This window comes from Oryzias latipes, chromosome 4 (assembly GCF_002234675.1).
Source record: "Oryzias latipes chromosome 4, ASM223467v1".
Taxonomy (NCBI): Eukaryota; Metazoa; Chordata; class Actinopteri; order Beloniformes; family Adrianichthyidae; genus Oryzias; species Oryzias latipes.
In genome coordinates this window covers 5506146-5527651 of record NC_019862.2, presented here as the reverse complement: position 1 = coordinate 5527651, position 21506 = coordinate 5506146, and the positions used below count along the sequence as shown (strand labels likewise).

Below are 21506 nucleotides of genomic sequence, written 5' to 3'. Positions count from 1 at the left end.
TCCAGCAGAAACTGAACATGGAGCGAGTTCACACGCACGTGCTGCTCCCCCCACTGGCTGCAGTGTGAAAGTACAAGTCTGAAGATGAGAAGAAACGGGTTCATTAGACCGTTACAGTTCTTACTGTCGAACATGAACTCTTTCCCCTACTGGAAGCCTTTTACCTCAATCTGATTCAGACCATCTGCCTCTGTTATTGTGAAATATTCAAAAACGACAGTAATGATTAACATTAAACAGAGTTCTGTAAGGAGCTCAGCACACCTGAGAGGAAATGAAAATTTCCACGCCTGGTCACTCATAAAAGTGTTCTTCCTGGACCTCTATTTTCCCAACTGTGTTGGACGTTTGAGATTTTTTAATGTCTTAAAAAATGCCAATAAAAACATTTTCTTGTGGCATTTGTGTAGAATATTCAGGTGGGAGTTGTGCACAAAGAGAACACTCACTAATAATTAGGTTTCTAACAGAGCCATTACTTTACAGATCTAAAGATATTCCGGAAACAGGTGAAGTTCTGGTTCCCCATGAAGGTCATTTACTCTGAAGCATGGCAGAGGTAGCATCATGTTTTTTCTGGGTCCAGAGTGACGCTGCAGCAGGACGGTTCCAGTCCTGATTCGAGATGGGTCAACGGCAAGGTTGGTTCTGGGTGGTGAACAGCTTCCTAAGAAAAAGCACCTTGGAATAATTTTCTGCAGTTTCCTCGATCACCTGTAGGGGCAGAGCCTATCCCAGCTATCATCAGGTGAGAGGCAGTCATGTTTCATTGATCTGAAAAGGCAGGGAAGATTTGAAACACAAAGTCATGAGTGGTTGGTTTTCAACTGCGGCAGAACAGGCGGTGAAAGGACAAAGCTTAAGAACCTCACATGAACTGAGCCTGAATCAGACGAACTCTTCATCTGAGCAGGAACCGAAGACGAGCAGAATCAAGGCAGGCCTGATCTTGAAGTGGTGAGTTTCATCAGGCGCGTTGGAATGAGTCCAACCGTGATGTTTAGGCTTCAGCTGATAGTGGCACAGACACCGTGGAAGATGCAAGGGAGGTTTGGGCACATAACTTCCACACAGGTCCTCAAATGCATAATGTGTCTGTGACATCGCTGACCACTTAAGCCCCGCCTCCATCTTCACCTCCAGGTCAAAGGTCATGCTGGATTCACTCAGAGAGAGCAGCTCAGAGCTGACATGCTGACTCGTGAAGAGGAACAGCAGCAGAGGAGTCGGTGGGTTTGGACTAAAACAGGTCTTAGGGAGACCAAGGCAGTTTTCACCCCCCACCCCCGTGTCTGTACATGTTTACTCGAACAACAACACACACATCTTCATCTGCCCCCCCCCCCCCCCCCCCCCCCCCCCCCCCCCCAGATGTGCACATCAATGAATACTCCTTCGTGGGAGCCCAACGGGGCTCCTAGGGGCCACAGGGTGCACACGTGACTCAGACTAAACATGCGCTGTGTTCATTCAATCGTGATGCTGTACATGAGGCGCCGTGCACGGCGGGAGTGCACATGGCAGAATGTCTTAAAAAACGTATCGTGGAGATAAAGGAGGTCTGCTGATCAACTGAGCGCGTGCGCTGCGTCAGTTCCTAAAGGCACACGGCTGATGACCACGCCCACACTAACGGTGACCACACCCACACAAGACAAACACAGTTAAGTTAAACTGGCAGGAAACAGGTGGAGGCAGTTTTCGATCCCTCCAGCAGGGGGTCAGTTGGATCCGGGCTATAGGATCCCGTCCATGAAACTGGTGTCCAGCCGCTGGATCAGCACCCGGATGAAGGACATCTCCTTGCGGGTGTTCTCAAAGATGACCCGGGGGTCGTCGGACTGGCAGCGCAAGCAGTTGGGGGCCATGACCATGGCCAGGTTATTCACGTCCATCTTGGTGATGGCCACATTGGCAGGCTGTGCAAACACCTGGACAAAGAAGAACGCAGGTGAGTAGAAGGCGGCATCCATTAGCAAAGGGTCGCAGGACAGGCGAGTTACCTGCAGGAAGCGGATGAGGTAGCAGAGCACCAGCTTGTTGATGTGAGGCAAACCCAGCACCACGTTGACGGCCGCCTCTGGGTTGTCGTAGTGGCGGATACACTCATTGTAGAACTCGTGTGGGATCAGCGGCTCCTCCAGTTCACGGTACCACAGCTTGAGCAAAGATGCTGAGGACATGCAGAGGACAGACAGGGCATTACACCTGACAGAAACCCCACGGCACACCAGCAACCGAAAACAATAAAAAGTAAGAAACTGTAAAAACAGAGGGGCTTGGGGCGTCTCTGCTTTGACAACTGCTCCTCCAACCCAGCTCCAGATGAGCAAGAGAATATGAATGGCCCCTCCTTTTATGACAGTCCCATGGACTCGGACGATGAGAGCCTTCTTTTATTTCATAATTGAGTCTCTCAGGAAGAAAAACTGCCAAACTGCCTTTTTTAGGGGAAGAGTTCTAACCAGGACGAAAAGAAGCAGGAAAGAGAAAAGCAGCTAGTCCTGCTAACCCTCTGACTCGTGCCTTGTATATGAAGGGGATGCCTGCAGCTCCTTACCACACCTCATTTGTTTACCTGGAATGTGGGGGTCCTCCAGCCCAGTGGGGATCTTCCACTGGTCCACCTGCAGCTTAAGGGCATTGACCTCATCTATGTCTCCTGGAACCCTGTAGATCAAAGGACAAAAGTTAGAGACACTCTGGGCACCCTCCAGCGCAGGGTTCACCAACCTTTTTGAGACCGAGGGCTATTTCATGGGCACCAAGTGGTATGAAGGGCGCCACTAAAAACCTCCTAGCCCCCCCCCCCCCCCCCCCCCCCCCCCAAAAAACAACACAATTTGAGGACTTCCTTTTGTGTGCCCTATTTTTATTTGCTCATTTTACACACAAAAACATGCATGAATTTTCTAGACTCGTATTACAGGGGGGGGTCAAACTCAGTTGCAGAGGGAGCCTAATTTCAAAACAGACTTTAGGTTGCAGCCGAACAAGATAAATATTTATTGAACACACTAAAGCTAAACTTTTAAACCTTTAGAACTTTAACTTAATTTTAACTTTTTAAACATAAATGTAAATAAAAACAGACAGGAATATTAATCCTCACATTAATGGATTACTCAACCACCTCAACCTATTCTCAAAATCTTTACATTACATGAATCATAAGAATGTCCAGAAATTGTGTAATTTATTTGATCTATTTAAACTTTTGTAATAGACCCTTACTTTTAGTGATTATTTTTTAAGTTATATTTGTTTACATATTTGGGTTTTCTTTGTCTACCTTTATCTCAGAATTGATATTGTTGTCATTGACAGACATGCCGTGGTTGTTGAATATTTGCTTCAATAGAAAAAAAAAAAAAGATTTTTTTTTTTGGGTGCATTCCCTGCGGGCGCCACAAGGGGTGCTCGCGGGCGCACTGGCGCCCGCGGGCACAGGGTTGGTGACCCCTGCTCCAGCGGCTCCAAATCTCTTTCACCCACCTGAAGATGCCCTCTGTTTGATCCCCATTGAGACCTAGAACCTCCTCAGAGAGCCGGGTTTGCACCCATGGCAGCTGGTGGTCTGGGTACCGATCTTTCTGCAACGCCATCACCTCTTCCAGAGAAGAGCCAAACATGGAGGGGTGGAAAATGGCGTTCCTGGCATGCCTGATCTCCTCCAGACTGGGTTTCTGCAGACCCTGAGCAGAGACACAAGCCATGAGCCGAGCAGAATCACCTCAACCTTAAACGAGTCAGAACTTCAAAGGTGTTCTCCTGTAGCAGAGCCCTAACCGCCCTACTGAAGTTCTCTGACCCAAACCCATCCTGAGTGACTCAGATCTGTGACCCACTTTGACCTTCCATCGCATGATGGAGCAGACCCCCACAGATGTTACACACAGAGGTTTTCCCCCCACTGCACCCAGTTCATGGGTGCAGTGGGATTGATGTGCTGGAAGAAACTTGCTCACAACTGTGTTTATTATTTTATTTTTGAGCTTCCATAAAAATGTAGCTTAAGCTCATTATCTTATAAAAGAAACTTTCCTTGGGAAAGGATTACATTTTCCACTCAGAAATAAAAGAAACTCTGAATCCACTTTGAAAAACAGATCCATGGATTCAGATAATCTTGGAAGGGAAGAATAATCGGTTTAATGGTTTTCTGACACCAGTTCTGCTTACCTTCTTGGCTCCAGTCAGAGCCGCCTTCATCAGCTTCCTGTAGCAGTGTTTGGCATAGCTGCTAATGGCCACTCCTAAAACAACAAAGTAGATCAGGTCATCAGAACCACACTGACAACCTGAAGGACCGTCAGGCCCATTAGATCAGAATCACCAGTTGGACAGTTAGAGTACCTGGTTGAAGTCGTCAAATAGATACTAGAATCAGTGAAGCTTGTAACCCTTGTGCTATCCTAGGCACTTTGACATTGGGAGTTGGGTCATCTAGACCCACTAGACAGTGCTCTGAACCTTTTTCCTTCAATGATTTGTGATCTTCACTGGTGTCCATGGATTACATGAAATCTTTCCACCTTTATCCACCTTTGTCATGGTAGGGAGAACAGGTCAATGTAAGGGTGGGGTCATCTAAGATAGCACAAGGGTCAAGTAAATGCTTCCTCATAACTGTTCCCACCCCCAGTCCTCTGGGAGGTGGTGGCGGGGGGCCCTCGCCCCTCATGTCACTTATGAGCATGGATGAAATGAAAAACCTGATGATTTTTGGGAGTGGATGGTGGATGGTGCCTTCAGGGACTGCTCTGACTAAATCAGCTAATCCTCACCAGGTTTCATGAGAGTTAAAATTAAAGTCCCATTAGCTGTCACTCATTTCAGGATTGATTTAAAAGGTCTTTTAATGGTTTAAAAATGCTTCAATGGTCTTGGGCCATCTTCTTTTAAAGTATAAGCCTTCGCAGACCTTGATGTCCACTGGTACTGGACTACTAGTTGTCCTTAAATTGAGGACCAAAACCTATGATGAGGCTTTGTTCTGCCATCAAAGGGTGGGTTGGGTTTCTATTGTATGATTTGTGTATGTTTTGTTTTTTAAATGTAAGGCGCTTTGAGCTGCACAGTGCATGAGAAGTGCTTTTTTTCTAAACCGCCTTTACACTGAGTGTCAAGCAGGGACGCAGAGATTATTGTGTTTTTATGTTAATGAGCTGACAAAAAAACTTAAAACCTAATTGTGGGGATCTGGGTCTTCATGACAGTTTCTCATTTGGACAATGAAAAAAAAATTCATTCATCCTCTTCCATTTGTTCTCTTTCGGGGTCACGGGGCTGCCGGAGCCTTGGCCACAGGTCACCAGTCTGTCGCAGGGTAGAGTGTCCACAATCACCCACCCACCGATACACTCACATTCACTCCTAGGGACAATTTAGATTAACCAATTGACCTATGAAGCATGTTTTTGGACAGTGGGAGGAAGCCAGAGTCCCTGGAGAAAACCCACGGATGCACGGGGAGAACATGCAAACTCCACACAGAAAGGTCCCCCATTGGTGTTCTGGTTCAGGTCCCCCATCCGGGACTTGAACCAGGGGCCTTCTTGACGCAAGAGCGCTAACCACTGCACCACCATGTTGTTAGGTTATATGTAAAACATATTCATTAAAAAAATGTTTCCGTTAAACCTCAATGGAGGTAAAACACCTCTGGAGGTTTTTATTTACAAACTAAAAACTTCACCTGAAGGGTTAATAGAGGGGGACTTGGGGGATTCCCACTGAGGTTGGGGTTTTTTATCCATGTGCTCCTGCCTCACCTTTTGTGTCGTTCAGGGGGTCCATGTGTCTGCAGATGTAGCCCTCCAGGTAGGCGTGGAAGCGGGGTGTTGGTGGAAAGAAGGCCAAGCAGATGGCCATCAGCTCCCAGCCGCGCTCGAGGCTGTCGTACCTGAAGTTCTCCGTGGTCTGACGGCACAGTTGGATGTAGAGCTCATCACGCAGACCCTGGTTGCTCCACCCCCGGACAACCACCTGGAAAACATGGACTTGATGAAGGAGCAGCAGCTCTAAGAGAACCGCGATTATCAGGAGCAGGGACGGCTGAAGGCTCTACAGATCCAACTCTGACAATGAAGGTCAGAACCATCTCCCCTTAGAACATTAAAGGGCCCATATCATGATTTTCTTAAGCCTTTCAGAGAAAACTATATATTATATATTACACACTGAAGAACGATTTTTAAAGTGAATCAATCTCTGAAGCACCGGCTTTCACTCCTTGTTGGTGTCGCCCATTTAATGACATCACCCTCTGCGTTTGCTCATGAAAACAAACATCCACATTTTTTGCAAAGATGGATGTGAATGTTGTGCATAGAAAAGGAAGCGTTATTGCCGATCACCTCTAGCTCCACAGAGAAAGTGGGTGTGTTATTCTGGGGGCGGAGCTGGCAGTGCAGACTCTTCCTGGAAGCGGCTGTTTCTTACTTATCATCGTCCCGGTGTGAGAACCTGCTCATTTTCATGGGTCGGGACGCTTAGAGCACATGGTTGGAGAGGAATGCTCAAAGATGCGTTAATGGATCAAAATACCCCTCTGGGGTTGTTTTATGTGAGGAATTAACATTATAATACACTTCAAAACCAAAGTTTCCTAAAGGTTTTGGATCCCCAGAATCTTCAAAGCAACTTGGTTCCTTTGATGTCCTATGTGATGAATCATGTTAGATCTTCCACATTGGGGTTTAACAGCATGAACACTAGCAGTGGAGATCTGGAGCGGTCCAGGACCATCATCCTGAACCGCTCCAGATGTGTTTCGGCTCAGTGTAATGCTTGAAGACCCAGAGGTGAGCCAAAGACAGACTTGGTCACTGTGTAGTTTCTGAAATATGAATAGATGGACTGAAACAGAGTTTATGAAGCAGAAGCAGCAGCACAGAGCTGCAGCATGATGCTCCCACCACCGTACTCCTCTGTGGGGGCTGTGCTTGTTTGAGTGTTCTGGGGGCAGGGGGGTGTTTCTCCATGACTGTGGCCCCATCACACACCTCCAGCGCCACAGCAAGGGGGTCAGCCTTGGAGCGGCGGTCCCCCATGAAAGTCTGGACGAGCTTGAAGATCTCCACCGCCTCTTTCTTCACGGTGCGATCCGACGTCACGATCATGGGCTTCTTGATAGGTTCACTGCTCCACGCCAGCATGTTGGCGATGGAAACCTTCCTTCTGAACAGACCCTGTGACAGCAAGCGGGGTGGGGGGTGTTACACCAGTGCAGGGCAGGAGTTAGGTAGACAATATTTTGACCCATCCCTCTGATCCAGAAACGTACCTGCGTGTGTTTGTTGAAGTGTTTAGACGCCCAGTTCTCGATGTCCGTCTCGGAGGAGGGCTTCCTCAGGCTGAACTCTGGGAAAATGCCACAGCTGGCGCTCGGCATCATGTTCCTGGCGTTGCGACTGGCTTCAAACTGAGCACAGGCCCCAAGGTCCTCAGACTGGCGGGGGGACAAAGACAGGAGACAGTTGCTGCAGTGGAGCAAATGAACATTACACTAGAACTACAGTAGAAACCAGGTCTGATTTAACTCCAGACTCAGCAGGACTCTTGGGTCAGTGACTCTTAATACTGGTTCTACTACAGACCGAGTCATTGCCAAACAGAACTGTTCTGTTTCATGTCTGTTTACAGATTCGTGTGGGTTCTGGTGCAAGTCAGTGATTTAGAACAACAGCTCATCACAGTCATATATATACCTGGACCAGGACTGACGTGAACAGTTCTATGACAAGTGAGGCAGCAGCATGAGTGAGAGTGCAGGTACCTGTGAGGGATGGAGATATGGCTCAGGTGAAGCCAGGCTGGTCTGGACAGACAGGCTCTTCTCCAGCAGGGCCTGAGGAAAGCCCAGCCGGTCAAAGGTGCTGCGTTTCCAGTGATGGACGTCGCTCTGCGCCAGTGCCTCATCCTCACTGAAAGCCCTGACCACGGGGCCGGGTAATGGCAGTGGCACCGCCCCGTCGCTCTCATAGCCGTCCTTGGAGCCCCCACCTTGGTTCCCGCTGTCTCCGTGACCGGAGTCCCAGCTGCACCTCTGCTTCATCACTTGCTGGGCCTCCCAGGCGAGCCTGGCCTGAGTGAGCATGGCCTCTGAGGCCGTGCCCGCGAGCTCCCCCTCCCCGCAGCGGCCCAGCTCTTGGGGAAGGGACGGCTTGCGACTTTTGCGTTTGCGGTTGCTGCTGGGGGAGAAGGTGCCGGCTGATGACAGAGAGTGCGTCTGGTTTGACGTCCAGGAGAGAGAGTCCTCGTACAGCAACCTCTGGCCCCCTTCTCCTCCCTCCCCAGTGTAGTCTAAAAGAAGACGAGGGTCTCGGATCAGAGACTGGCTGTGCTGCAGTGTATAGGACCCCCCGTAAGAGGCGCCAAAGCCCCCTGTAGTGCCATATCGCATCAAGCGGTCTGTGGTCTTGAAGCGGGGGCTGGAGGACGACTGCTCCACGTATACCAGCTGCTTCACATACTCCTTCCCTACAGGACTGTACTCCAGACTCTGAGTCTTCTCTGGACACTTCTGCCGGGTCAGAACCAGCTGCCCGTAAGGGGACTGGTTCTGTTTAGGGGAATGGTATAGGGGGGCAGAGGACTTGCGTGCGGGTGACTTTCCAGAGCAGTAAAAGGAGCCAGAGTCGGGAAGGTGCATGTCCGTGGGAGGCTCTTCATAGATGGGAGGGGGCTGGTACTCAGAGGGGGGCTCTTCGTACAGTGGAGGCTCAAAGGCGTAGCGGGGCGAAGGCGGCTGGGAGTCAGTTGAGGGATGTCGGTGAGAGGAGGTGCAGGCCATCTCCGCTCGCTTCAAAAATGGCGACTGACGGCGGTCGGCATAAAGAACAGGCGAGCCCTCAGGGTCTGAGGACTGGACCCCTCCTGAGGAACGACGTGTCCGTGAGGCGGTGCCCCCTCCGAATGGGACCCCTGGGGTTGGGGATTCACAAGGAGAGTAACCATTTCCCTGATGAGCCAGGAAGCTGGGCTCTCTGTCCGTCACTTTGATCAGCATGCGCTCCTTCGTCCCAGTGTTCCACCTAAAGGGAGATGTCCTAAGAGACCAAAACCAGACAAATGACCTCATGCATGATGAGAAGAATGCTTTTTAACAAACTGAAGACATGTTTAAGCTGAGAGGCTCAGTTCAGGTTGTATCCCAACCATCTGTGTCTCCTGTGATCCATCGATGAACTGGTTCTATCCTAACTGAGCGGTGATCCTGCACGCTCACTTCCCCTTTGCGTGCTCAGGCTGGGTGTGCCTGCAGTGTTAAGGGGGCGTTTTTGTCACTTGGGGGTGGTAACCTTTCTGTTTTAACTGATTAGCCGAAATTCGCATGTCAAATCCGGCGAGGCAGCGAGGCGGTTCTTTCTTGTAGAGGCTTGAATAGAAACGGCGGCTGTAACGTGGATTAAAACGGTAACAAATGCAGTGACTTTCACATGAGAAAAAACTTACAGCACAAAAAAGCTTCTCTTGTAGAAAAAACATGCTCCCTCCACAGCTCACTGTGACGTTCATGTGACATCAACTAAAAGGAAGCATTTCCTGAATGGAGTTGTCCCTCCCTCTCTGTCAGAGGAAAAGTGTCGTAATCTGGGTAGACCAATTACAGAGAATGAGGTCATGGAGACCATCAATTCCCTGCCCAATGGAAAAGCTCCAGGCCCCGATGGATTCGGTCCTGAATATTATAAAAAAATGGCTAAATTGGTTGTAGGACCTCTAACGAAGATGTTTGCCGAATCGGGTATGAGGGGATGTCTTCCACCTATCTTGAATCTGGCCCACATCTCTTTAATTATGAAAAAAGACAAACCTGCAGATAATTGTGCTTCTTACAGACCAATCAGTTTACTTGGTACTGACATTAAAATACTTGCAAAACTACTCGCCAGAAGGCTGGAGTTAGTACTGCCTACTCTAATAAATCCGCATCAGACTGGCTTTATTAAGAATAGATATTCTCACTCTAATGTTCGCAGGTTACTTAATATTATCCACTTTTCCCAATATTCCAGAACTAGAGCCCTGATACTATCGTTAGACGCTGAAAAAGCATTCGACCGTGTTGAGTGGAGTATCTATTTGATACGCTAGACAAGTTTGGACTGGGTCCAGATTTTATACATTGGATTCATCTTTTATATAGATCTCCAACTGCCAGCATTCGCGTTAACGGGTCAACATCTGATATCATTCCCCTATCTAGAGGTACTCGCCAGGGATGTCCCCTATCTCCGTTACTATTCGCCCTTGCATTGGAGCCACTGGCAGAAACCATCAGACATCACAAAAATCTGTCTGGTGTCACCTTAGAAACACTGAGCATAAAATCTCACTCTATGCTGATGACGTCCTTTTGTTTATTACGAACCCGGAGGATTACATACCTAACCTAATCTCAATTATTAATCAATTTGGTGAGATATCTGGCTATAAAATAAATTTTGAGAAGTCGGAAGCGCTGCCTCTAGGCAACTTTGGAGACCACACCACACTAGTTGACTTCCCATTCAAATGGTCACTCTCCGGTTTTATTTACCTGGGGATTAGAGTATCGACTTCAATTAAGGATCTGTATAAACTAAATTTTACAACTACTGTAAAATCAGTCAAAAATGACTTAAATAGATGGTTCAATCTTCCTTTGTCATGCATGGGTAGGATCAGCTTAATTAAAATGAACGCTCTTCCCAGACTCCTATACCCGATGCAAATGCTACCACTTAGGATTAACAGATTGGCTATATTAAATATCCAAAGATCTATATCCCGGTTTGTATGGCATGGTAAAAGACCACGATTAAAAATGAGGACTCTACAGTTGCCGGTAAACAAGGGAGGCCAAGTACTCCCCAACTTCTTATACTACAACTGGGCCTGTCATGCCAGAATAGTGTATGGCTGGCTCAAACATTTCCTCAACCCGGAAGAACCTCATGTGGATGCTTGGAGCTGTGCCCCCCACTCTCTATTAAGTTTGCTTTCAATAAATCTAAATGAGCTCCCAGGAGAGGTTGCAAACAATCTCATCCTTAAAAACACACTCAAAATCTGGCGAGACATCACCAAGCAGGCCAGCCAACAAGGCTCCTCACTGGCATTACGGCCTTTGAAACATAAAAAAGCATTCCCCCCTGGCTGGGGGGTAAGCATCTTCAATGATTGGCACTCAAAAGGGTTAAAATTTGTGGGTGATTTATTTGATGGAGGAAACATCGCCTCGTTCTCACAAATTCAAATCAAATACGGGATCCCACGCTACCAATTTTTTGGTTTTCTTCAAGCCAGGCATTTTGCGGAATCGTTATGCTCTCTCCCACTAAATCAACCTATCAAAAATCCAATAGAAAGCTTCTTGTTGAACCTTACTTCCTCAGCTATTAACAAGAAGTTCATCTCCCTCTTTTATAGAAAAGTTATTTTATGCGATAACTTTGAAGACTCTAGATCTAAAGGGCTGTGGGAAAACGATCTTGGGATTGACTTAGATGACGGAAGGTGGTACAAGGCCTTTGAATCTGTAAATAAATTATCGTTGTGCAACAGGCTGAGAGAAAACCAGTACAGAATATTACACAGATTACAATGCACCCCTTACTTTTAACATAAAATCAACCCCCCGGTCCCCAAAATATGCATCAAATGTAAAAAACAGACAGGAACCTACTATCATTGTTTTTGGCTATGTCCATTAATATCCAAATTCTGGAGAAACGTTGCAAAAGAACTCACCTCAATACTACTCAAAACAATAAAACTAGATCCAGCCCTTTTCCTTTTGAATATATCTTCAAAGAAACTTCCTGTAACTGCTGCAGAGTTGATATTGTTGAAAAAACTCCTGCTCCTGGCGAGACGATGTGTTCTTTTGCAGTGGATCAGGGAGAAGCCTCCCACAGTTACCCAATGGTACAAAGAAATGTTTCAGATTTTTCCAATGGAGCATCTTAAGGGGGAATGATGATGATTTTTATCGGATCTGGCAACCACTTCTTAACTATCTTCCTGATGACCTTATTGGTCTACTACAAAAGGGATGCTCCTCCTTTGTCTTCTGAAGAAACTGGTGAGGAGAGGTGAAGCAGTTTTGATCAGATAAAACATATAGTATTAAGTAATGTCCATGTGTACTCCCTATCTTTCTCATTACTACAACTTGTGTAACTGACTGAGTTTACCCTGTGCTGACTTGTTCATTGTTTTGTTATGTAAAAATATAATAAAATACTGTTCAAAAAAAAAAAATGCGGGGTTGCTCGGTTAGAATTGCGCCTGCGCGGTTGTAAGGTTCCTCACTCGGTTCCTGAATACGCCCGCTCAGTTGTCTTTACGCTCTTCCACTCTATGGCAGAGATGAAACGCCATAGTTATCTCGCCAAACCTCACAAGAGCAACTTTAGGTCACAGGAAAAGGAAAGGTATAAAAGATTGATGCCTACTTTTATGGATCTATCACTAATCCAATAAGCTTGGATCAATTCAAATACACGCTCTCCCACTAGCTTACAGCCCCTCGCAACCCCTACCTAAGATTAGCGGAGCAGTATTGGAGTTATCCAGCCGTACAGTTCTGATCCAGATCCCAGCTCAGATGAGGAAAACAAAGACGTACACAGATCTTTTTATCTGACAGTGGATGCATCAGAGTAGAGCAGAGCAGGAAATTTGTGGTCTACCAATTGTAATTTGCACGTAATACCTACAAGCTTTTTCAAACAGCATTTTTTCATCTGCTCCTGATGCACAAGGATTTGTGAATCAGAAAATGCTATTTTAAGCATAACTTTCTTTAAATATATGTCCTCCATCATGAAAAAAATGCCACAAGAACATGTTGAAAACCTCGGAGTGAGTCTTTAAGGGGAGGTTGCAGGAGATTCTGGCTCATTGCTTTTAATGTTAACTGTCTCTGAGAAATAAACAGGTAACTTCTAAAGGCAACAGTAAAACACAGAACCACAGAGGATTTGTGATGCTGTACTTATAAGTTCCTTTAGTTGCACAAATGTCTGTCTGATGTTTAGCATTAAAAAGCAAAATGATTATCAGTAGAAAAAAAACAATGAAATGTTTTAATTAAAATAATTTCTAATAATAAAGTAATCTGCCTGATGTTGATTTCAATTACCACAACCATTTATATGGAAAGGAACCATTTTCATTCTTTCATCAGTGATTCACTGTTTGCAGAAAGAGTTACACACATTTCCTTCATATAGCTCCAGCCGTTTCTGTTCAGCATCACTTGAACTACAGGAACTGGACAAAAGGACACCGTTTCCCACAATGCATTGTTTTATCCTCATCCAGGCAGCTCAGTCAGCGCAGTATTACATTTCAAGCTGCTCTCGCCTAGGTAAGAGCCTTGCAACCGCCCCTTTCTCGCGATAATTTTATGATGACTGAGGTGACATCGGAGCAAAAAACTAACCAGTCGATCTGCGCAGCTTATTGTAAGTTCTGTGACTCCGCCCCTTAGAGTCACAATGGCACCTGGTCTTATCATGTGTTTCTGTCAAGTGTCCAGCAGGACTGAGACGTCCTGCTAACTGCAGGTGAGAGCGAACCCCCTCACAGGTGCTATAAAAATATATACACATCCCCACCCTCTCCACCCGTTCTGAGTGAGAGTGGGGCCACAAACCCAAGGACCCCTCAGAACTTGGCTGGACTCTCCTATCTGGATGTGGGTTCATCACTTCTCCTCTGAGCTCATTGAAAGACGATGTTTGTTCTGGTTCTCAGTCCTGTTGAATAGATGTTTTAAGGGGAGGGGTGTAGGCCATAGTCCACCAATAAGAAACCTTCAGCACCTCTTTTATGCTGTGCAGACAGGAGGGGGGTCAAGAGGGACGGAGAACAAGAGAGGAGCTGGCTGTGGAGTTAGTATTAAATCAATTAGTCCTCCTGTTTTTCAAATGGATGCTAGAATATTTCTTACTGACAACGTCGTGAATGTTTGTATGTGAGAACAGCATTCTGGTTTACTCTGCATAAGGCAGTTTGTGAGGGTCAGATCATAGTTTAGTGGTTACAGTTATGGTTAAGATATGAGAAAATAAAGAGTATTTTTCTATCCGTTCTTGATCCTCGCTGTTGGAACTTCTCGGCTCTCCCTGATGCTCCTCCACTTCCTCATTCAGTAAGATGAACTCTAATGTGTCCTCTGGTGTCTGCAGCTCTGCCCCCTCACCGCTCTGATGGTTCCATAACTGCTTCTCCAAACTGAGCACTGTTGCAGCAAAAACTGGGAAACATTTCATCAGTCTGGGAACACTTTTAGGACATCAGGAAGAAGACAGTTTTCAGCATAAGGAGCCAGAAGAAAAAGACTATTTGCTTCAACCTCCGTTGTTCGCTTAAATTCCCACTCAGATCATCTTTTTATCCGGTGTAAAAGCGTTCCCAAAGGTCGTTTGATTATGATTATGCTGTTTTGATACCAAAATAAAAATAAAAAATTGTTGATTTCTAGAACAAAGCAGCAGTAGCTCATTAAAAATTCACCTGAGTTTGTGGGCGGTACTGTTGCCGTGGAGTAAGCCCGCCCCTACTTCCCGTGATCTATCTGTTTACACGCTCTCCCACTAGCTTACAGCCCCTCGCAACCCCTACCTAAGATTAGCGGAGCAGTATTGGAGTTATCCAGCCGTACAGTTCTGATCCAGATCTCAGCTCAGATGAGGAAAACAAAGACGTACACAGATCTTTTTATCTGACAGTGGATGCATCAGAGTAGAGCAGAGCAGGAAATTTGTGGTCTACCAATTGTAATTTGCACGTAATACCTACAAGCTTTTTCAAACAGCATTTTTTCATCTGCTCCTGATGCACAAGGATTTGTGAATCAGAAAATGCTATTTTAAGCATAACTTTCTTTAAATATATGTCCTCCATCATGAAAAAAATGCCACAAGAACATGTTGAAAACCTCGGAGTGAGTCTTTAAGGGGAGGTTGCAGGAGAAAAACCCAGGAGTGCAACAGCTGATGTGACTGGAGCTTTATCTCAGGTGTTTAGCAGGTAAACTCACCTGTCTGCCTCCTCCCTGCTGGCCTGCTTCTCAGAGGCATCTTGGTCTACAGAAGAGGAGGTGCTTCCCTCCCGGCTGTTCCGTCCTGGGCTGTTGTCCGCAGACGCCTTGCCCCCTCCTGGGGGGCGGGGGTTGCCACCATCCGTGTGCTGCTTTAGAGTCTGCAGCTTAGCCAGCGGGATGATGTCGCAGCCCTGGGGGCGGTGCCACACCGTCCGCTGGCTCGAGGCGTTGTAGTAGTAGAAGCGGGAGGTGTTGGGGTCAAACAGTTCCCACCACTGGTTTTCACCGGTCCGCTTGATGCACACTCCCTGAGGGGGGTCCCACACGCACTCCCCCGTCAGCAGGTTGGCGTACATGCGCTCCCGTGTGCGCGGCTCGATGATCTCCACCCACTCCAGCCTGCAGAAACAAATAGCATCAGAGAGGTGGGGGTGAGAAGAGATGTAGAAACACCACAAAGGATGCTTCAAAATAAGAGAAATGATGCACGAACAAAACTGAAATAAAATTGAAATACAATCTTTTGACTTTTACAGAATAATTTCTAAAACAGCGGAAAATGGTTTATTGATGATAAAATACTGCAAACGATGCTCAATTTAAAGCTAAATTAGTTTATTTACCAAACAGGAGAAGAACAGCTGAAAAGGTGCAGAATAATGGTAGAAATTCAAATTAAAAACTTAAATCGCTGTCAACAATTCAAAGTATGGCAACATTTTGTGGTGTAATCTTTGTAAATGTCATTCACTGACTGTATAAGAGACCTGGACTGAGTGAGGGTGACGTCATCCATAGAAAATATCCTCCAGCTCTAACCAAATGAAGTCCATTCAGTTGCCAATTATTTTTGCTTACCGATGCCGTCAGACGATTTCAGTAAGCAGCGATTGGTCTGAATTGGTTTGAGTCATCATTTTTTTTATGACAACAACTCTCTCCAATCAGGAGTGAGCTTGTTGGATGGCCACACCCCTACCACTTCAGAGTATGCCACACAACGGTTGTATCCGAATTCCTTTACTACTCGCTACATAGTCCACTATATAGTGTGTTCGCCATTGTTTAGTGCCGTCCGAATCTACAATTCAAAAATTGAGTGCCCTAGAAATTTCCCAGAAGTCTCTGCAAAAAACCAGTGTGCATCAATGCTCACTAAATTGGCGAATATAGACCACAATGCATTGCGTCGGAACAATTATGCCAAACAAATTTATTTAGATGGGTTTTTTTTACAAATCATTAACGTTTTTATCTTTAGTAGACAGAGGACTCCTAAATAATCATCGCAAAACGCTCATATCAGCTAGATTTTAACTTTGTGAAATTGATGAAGTCATCTCCACCATTTGAAAAAAAAAAGTAGTGAGCATGGAGTCCGAATTGCTTTTAAAATTCAGGGCACTACATAGTCCCACACTATCTAGTTTTTTGTAGTTAAGGGTTAAGGTGGGAATTCGGACATAGCCAACATCTGTCGATGGAAACGTTTCAAGCGCTAGACCACCTACCATTATTGAGGCATCTGATTGATCAGTTTATTACTAGAAAAACTTGGAATAAAGAAAAATGACCTTTAAAAAGGAGGAACGTGTTAATGTTCCATCTGTCAGAATCCATGGGAATTCTGACAAATATTTCTCACAGAGGATGGAGGTGATGTCAGACAGATTAAGTTCTTCTCTTCCTCTGAAGTCCTGACAGATGAAGAGCGGCAGAGCCAGCACCAACCATAAAACAGTCCCATCACTTCAGTTGATGGCTGTGGACCTCTGCGAGTTTGTATGTTTGTTAGATCATGAGGTCAGCTCAGCACACTGCCTTCAGGTCCCACAACTCCTTCAGCTCTATGAGTGAGCGGGGTGCTGACCCGAAGCCTGGTAGCGGCACCGCCATGTGTGTGGGCAGAGAAAGACGTGGCGCCGCGGCTGTCAGGGTGAATGCTCGTCACAAGAAGCAGAACAGGAGGGCCAAGCCAAGGGAGGATAGCAGGATTAATTGGCCATAATTGGTTCATGTGTTTCTGTTCCAGATGACCCAGTTTGAGTCCCCCCCAACCAAAACCAGTCCACCACCCCTCCCCCCAAATCACAGTCACTTCAAGGTCACCGCCTACAGGAGGAGAAACCTCACCTAACCTGCAAATTTGCATCCAGGTAAGCAGGAGCGATCCGGATCTTTGCCTCCTCAAAACTCCTACACCCAGACAGAGGCGTGGGAGTTTTCCTGTGGATCACTGCCCCCACTCCGCTCAGTGCTGCACAGACAGCTGCTGCACTTCAGCTCCAAATACTTTTTTCAGGGCCGTTAGCTCCAGAACCAGAGAGTTGACGCGAATCATGGCCCTGATGGAGCATCACACTCGTGCACGGGATACGTGCACACTCTGATTCTCAGACGAAAGGTGTAAGCATTTCTTAAAGGTGTGCACAACAGTTTTGTGATGGAAGAGACTTCTCCTCTCTCACAGAGTTTTATCTCCTCTGCCCTTGTCCTCCTTCCCTCCTATCCGCTGTATTCAAGATAACACTGCGTCATCTGTGCGTGTGTGCACGTGTGTGCTCGTCTTTTGTGTGTGTCAGTGCACTGTCAGTGTCTGTGTGCGTGTCTTTCTAAATGAATGAATATGTGTGTGAGGTGAAAGAGATGAACAGGAAGTCGTTAAACTCGTTAACTTAGCCTCTTCCTGCTCACTAACCTGAACTCTGGGTTTGGATGAACTCTTCCTCCATGGTGGTGGTGGTGGGGGGGGGGTTAGACAACAGCCTGCTGCTCTTGAATCGACCCAGATATTAGTCTGAAGCTCAGGACTTTCTCAGCTGAGAAAGAAGCTGCTGGGGGAAGTTTGTGGTGCTGGGCGGGGCATGGAGTTTCAAACTCCGACCCCCAGGAGGCCTGGAGGTCTGCTGTGAGCAGATCAGGTCATCTCCATCCCCGCAGATCCGTGACTTTTTCAACATCAAATCGAATGTTTCTGATCGACTGCTGTCGGCTGCAGGCGGCTCAATAGCGATCACGTGCACTCAGCCTGGTTACAAGTGAGGGTAGGGGGTGGGGGGCGGCAGAACTCTTCTGATAACTCGGATCCTCTGGATTTGTTCTCTTAACGGATGCACAGTTCAGCATCAGTCCCTCTTAGGATGAAACCCCTACGTGTTTCTATGGTTACCATGGTTACTATTTCCTGCACGTGTGAAAATGCTGGTGGAGGTGGAAAAACTGATGTTGGCCATAAAAACAGGTATTTTGTTTCAAAAATTTTGTTTTTTGATGAAGACCTCACAGATGAAGCAAATCAGGAACACAAACTACCCAACATGCATTTGTTACTCCATGTTTGCTCTGCTGTAAGTCCTGATGATCCGACTTCTCCGGATCTTCTCTAAAAATCCTTCACATAATCCAAAATCTTGAACCCAGATTTCTGATGAACGTGGAAGATAATTTTTTCTTCAGTGTTTGACCTCAAACTTTCCTTTTCGATGAAGCTGATGGTTTGAGCCGCGACTCCTCCTCTTCATCATTGCAGGCCTCTCCTCTGTTTGCTCGGGGGTGGGCGAGGATCATGGACTGCTTTCATTCATTTTGTTAGATTTTCTATTTCATCCTGATCAGACCCATTTTGCGTCTCCGCTCTGCCAACTCGTCTTTGTGTTCTCCTTCAGGCTTGTTGCCATGGAAACCCCCCTGTCACAGGTGTATTCTGCCCAGGTTAGGTCACCGCATTAGCACAAACCTGGGTGAGGATGCAGGACGAGGAGGATCCGCTGTCGCATGGATAAAGAAGGAGCATTACAACTGCTACTCTTCAGGTTCCGAACCTGAAGAGTGAGCTTCCCTGTAGTCAGAGTACTGTCCTCCCATCCGCTGCAGAGGGAGCTCAGAGCAGAACCATGTTCCAAGATGATCCAAAGATCAGGGTGCACTCCATACTTTAGTTTCTGCAATCGTGTGAGCCACACATTTGAATAAAGACGCAGCCCTGATTTCCATCTGGTCACGTGACCCAGACCCCCCCCCACACACACACACACACACACACACGCTGAGGAACCAGCTTTGAGCCTCTTCAAAGATCAAACATGCTGGATCTTCATGGGGACGGAAAGCAAAACAAGAACCTCTGTTCCTTGTTTCCTATGAGTCTCAGAGAAGCTGAGCAGCAAACTTGAGCGATGAAGAGGATGAAGAGCGAACTCATTAAAATCCTCATCACAATAAATATTGCAGAAGATGAAGAGGACGAAACATGAGCTCCCCGCACATTAAAAGCACTTCCAGCCCGTTATGCATGTGTCCGGAGTCTGACATCTTCAGGACGTTCAGCATTTGCTTCAGAAACGTCCCTCAGATCCACATGACACTTCCTGCTGGAACTGCAGAAAGATGGAATCCAGAACACACCTCCTGCTTTATCCTCATTGCTTTCCTGCAGCACCTCTTCAACCACATCTATCTGACAGTTTCTGGGGGAGTATGACAGGGGCACACCTTCTTCAGGTAAAACCCCCCAGCTTCAACTTTGGTTCGGTCCCAAATGACAAGAGTCCACCTCACCAGCTCAGGACTCACCTGCACAGGTCTTACCTGCAGGGTGTCCTGCTAAGATTGATCAATTACCTAGTTTTTAAACCATTTTAGCACAACCAAACTTCCCTGCTACACATGAACACATCACGACTGTTCGGCACACAGACAGGTCAGGAGCGGACAGAACCGGCAGAACTTAAGGACAGTTGGACCAACGATCCGGAATCTTCCGGAATAGATGTATTTTTCTGATCCAGAGATCGTCCCTGAACTCAGCATCCGAGTGATGCAGCCCAAGATCCCGATCATCATCATCATCATCATCATCATCATCATCAGGACCCGCACATTTCTGCGCCGAACCGCGTCTCGTTGTGTGGATGTATCAGGCTTCTGTTCCTCTTAACGGGCACGCGCGGCTAGCTTCGTGTGCAATGTCAGCTCGAGCGGTTCTGCGGTTTTGCTGGAGGTGCTACTGGACCGAACCAAGACGAGGGCGTCGATCTGCTGACGGCGTGACGTGAGAGCAGAGGCCGTCATCCCCGCAGACCGAGTCGACAGGTGCATCAGCAGAGGCAGCAGCAGCATCATCATCACTACCACCATCATCATCATCATCATCATCATCATCATCATCATCATCATCACCACCTCGCACGCGCGGCCGCAGAGAACCGAAAAACCTTCACGTGCAGCAGCCCCGAGGACAACGATGGCTCGCATCCTGAGGGCAAAATTTTTTCGCCGCGCGACAATTAGTGGACAGAGGAGCTAGCTGAAGCGCGAGCGCAGCGATGGGGCTTGTGCAGGGCACGCGCCTCTCCGCTGGTGGACTCGGCCGGTTCCGGTTGGACTTACCTCTCAGCCATGTTCCGCGCGGCTTCTATAGTCCGCTCCGGATCTGTCTGGAACCGTCCAGCATGTGGACCGAACCGCTGCACCCGCAGTCTCTGCCAGACACGCGACAAATTCGCGGCCGCGAGCGCACTGCATCCGGTGCTCCTTCACAATAAGAGCCGTTGCACTGCAGCCTCACCTGTTAACGCGGAAGAACCGCGCCTACATGTGAGGTCCGATATACCTGTCAAATTAACCTTGAAAAAATAATAAAATAAAACAAAATAAGGGGAACCGAGACAGAAACTATGTTTAACGTGAAGAAAGCGTAGGAAAGCAGTTGGGTGGGGCTGATCCGTAGACGTTCCGACAGAGGACCTGGGATTTAACATTGCCATACTCTTTTCTGTAAAGGTATGTGACAGATGTTCAAAAAGTTCTCATTCATAATGTTAAAATGTAACAATCCAAAAGTGAAGTGAAATATTATGACCTGACTCCTAATTTTGATAAGACAAAAATGTTTGAAGCTGATTGGTTTGATTATTCAATTGTTTCCCTGTTTTTCCAGACTTTACAGATGCTGCTACTCACAAACAGCAAAAGGCAAACTTGGAAAAAAGTGATCACTTCATCCATATGCTACCAATTGCTATTGCAACTTAATGTGGAAGCTTTTTTAAGGTCATATAATTGCAAATCTTGAGTTTTATAATCAAATACTTTTGAAATATATGCTTTCTAATTCCAACCAAGCCTGGACCTTCAGTTTGATGCAAACTAAATGTTACAGTGCCTTAAGACAACAGGAGGTAGAAAGGCAAATTCCTACTTTCAATGTCAAAATTAGGATTTTGCACCAAAAATAAATGTCTGTACAATCCTGTTTCAATAACCTTTTATATTATTTTTAAGATCCCAGCGGCTGGGTGTAGGACTGCCAGGTAATGAGCAAAAACAAAAAAATCCAGTGAGTCAAGACCCATCACACTCCAGTTTATCTGGGTCTCACTGTGCCTTGAAAATACATGGTCGTGTCAGGAAAGGCAAGTAAAAATCTTCTGCCAAACCGCCTGTGTGAATCAGTTAAAACTAA

At 46.7% G+C, this 21506-nt stretch overlaps 1 protein-coding gene and 1 long non-coding RNA gene across 2 annotated transcripts; both read right to left on the bottom strand.

The window, feature by feature from the left end:
* Nucleotides 1-322: 322 nt before the first annotated feature.
* LOC105353883 lies at nucleotides 323-1337 on the bottom strand. Its single transcript, XR_908596.2, has 2 exons — nucleotides 873-1337; nucleotides 323-774 (listed from the first exon to the last, which is right to left on the bottom strand). It is a non-coding gene; the product is annotated as an uncharacterized LOC105353883 (long non-coding RNA).
* Nucleotides 1338-1369: 32 nt separating this feature from the next.
* On the bottom strand, nucleotides 1370-21506 carry arhgap39 (Rho GTPase activating protein 39). Its single transcript, XM_023954042.1, has 11 exons — nucleotides 20432-21506; nucleotides 15041-15442; nucleotides 7781-9053; nucleotides 7289-7453; nucleotides 7008-7193; nucleotides 5775-5988; nucleotides 4183-4256; nucleotides 3496-3695; nucleotides 2579-2670; nucleotides 2004-2173; nucleotides 1370-1931 (listed from the first exon to the last, which is right to left on the bottom strand). The coding sequence occupies exons 1-11, from the start codon at nucleotides 20440-20442 to the stop codon at nucleotides 1737-1739; spliced, it is 2982 nt and encodes a 993-aa protein (XP_023809810.1). The 5' UTR covers nucleotides 20443-21506; the 3' UTR covers nucleotides 1370-1736.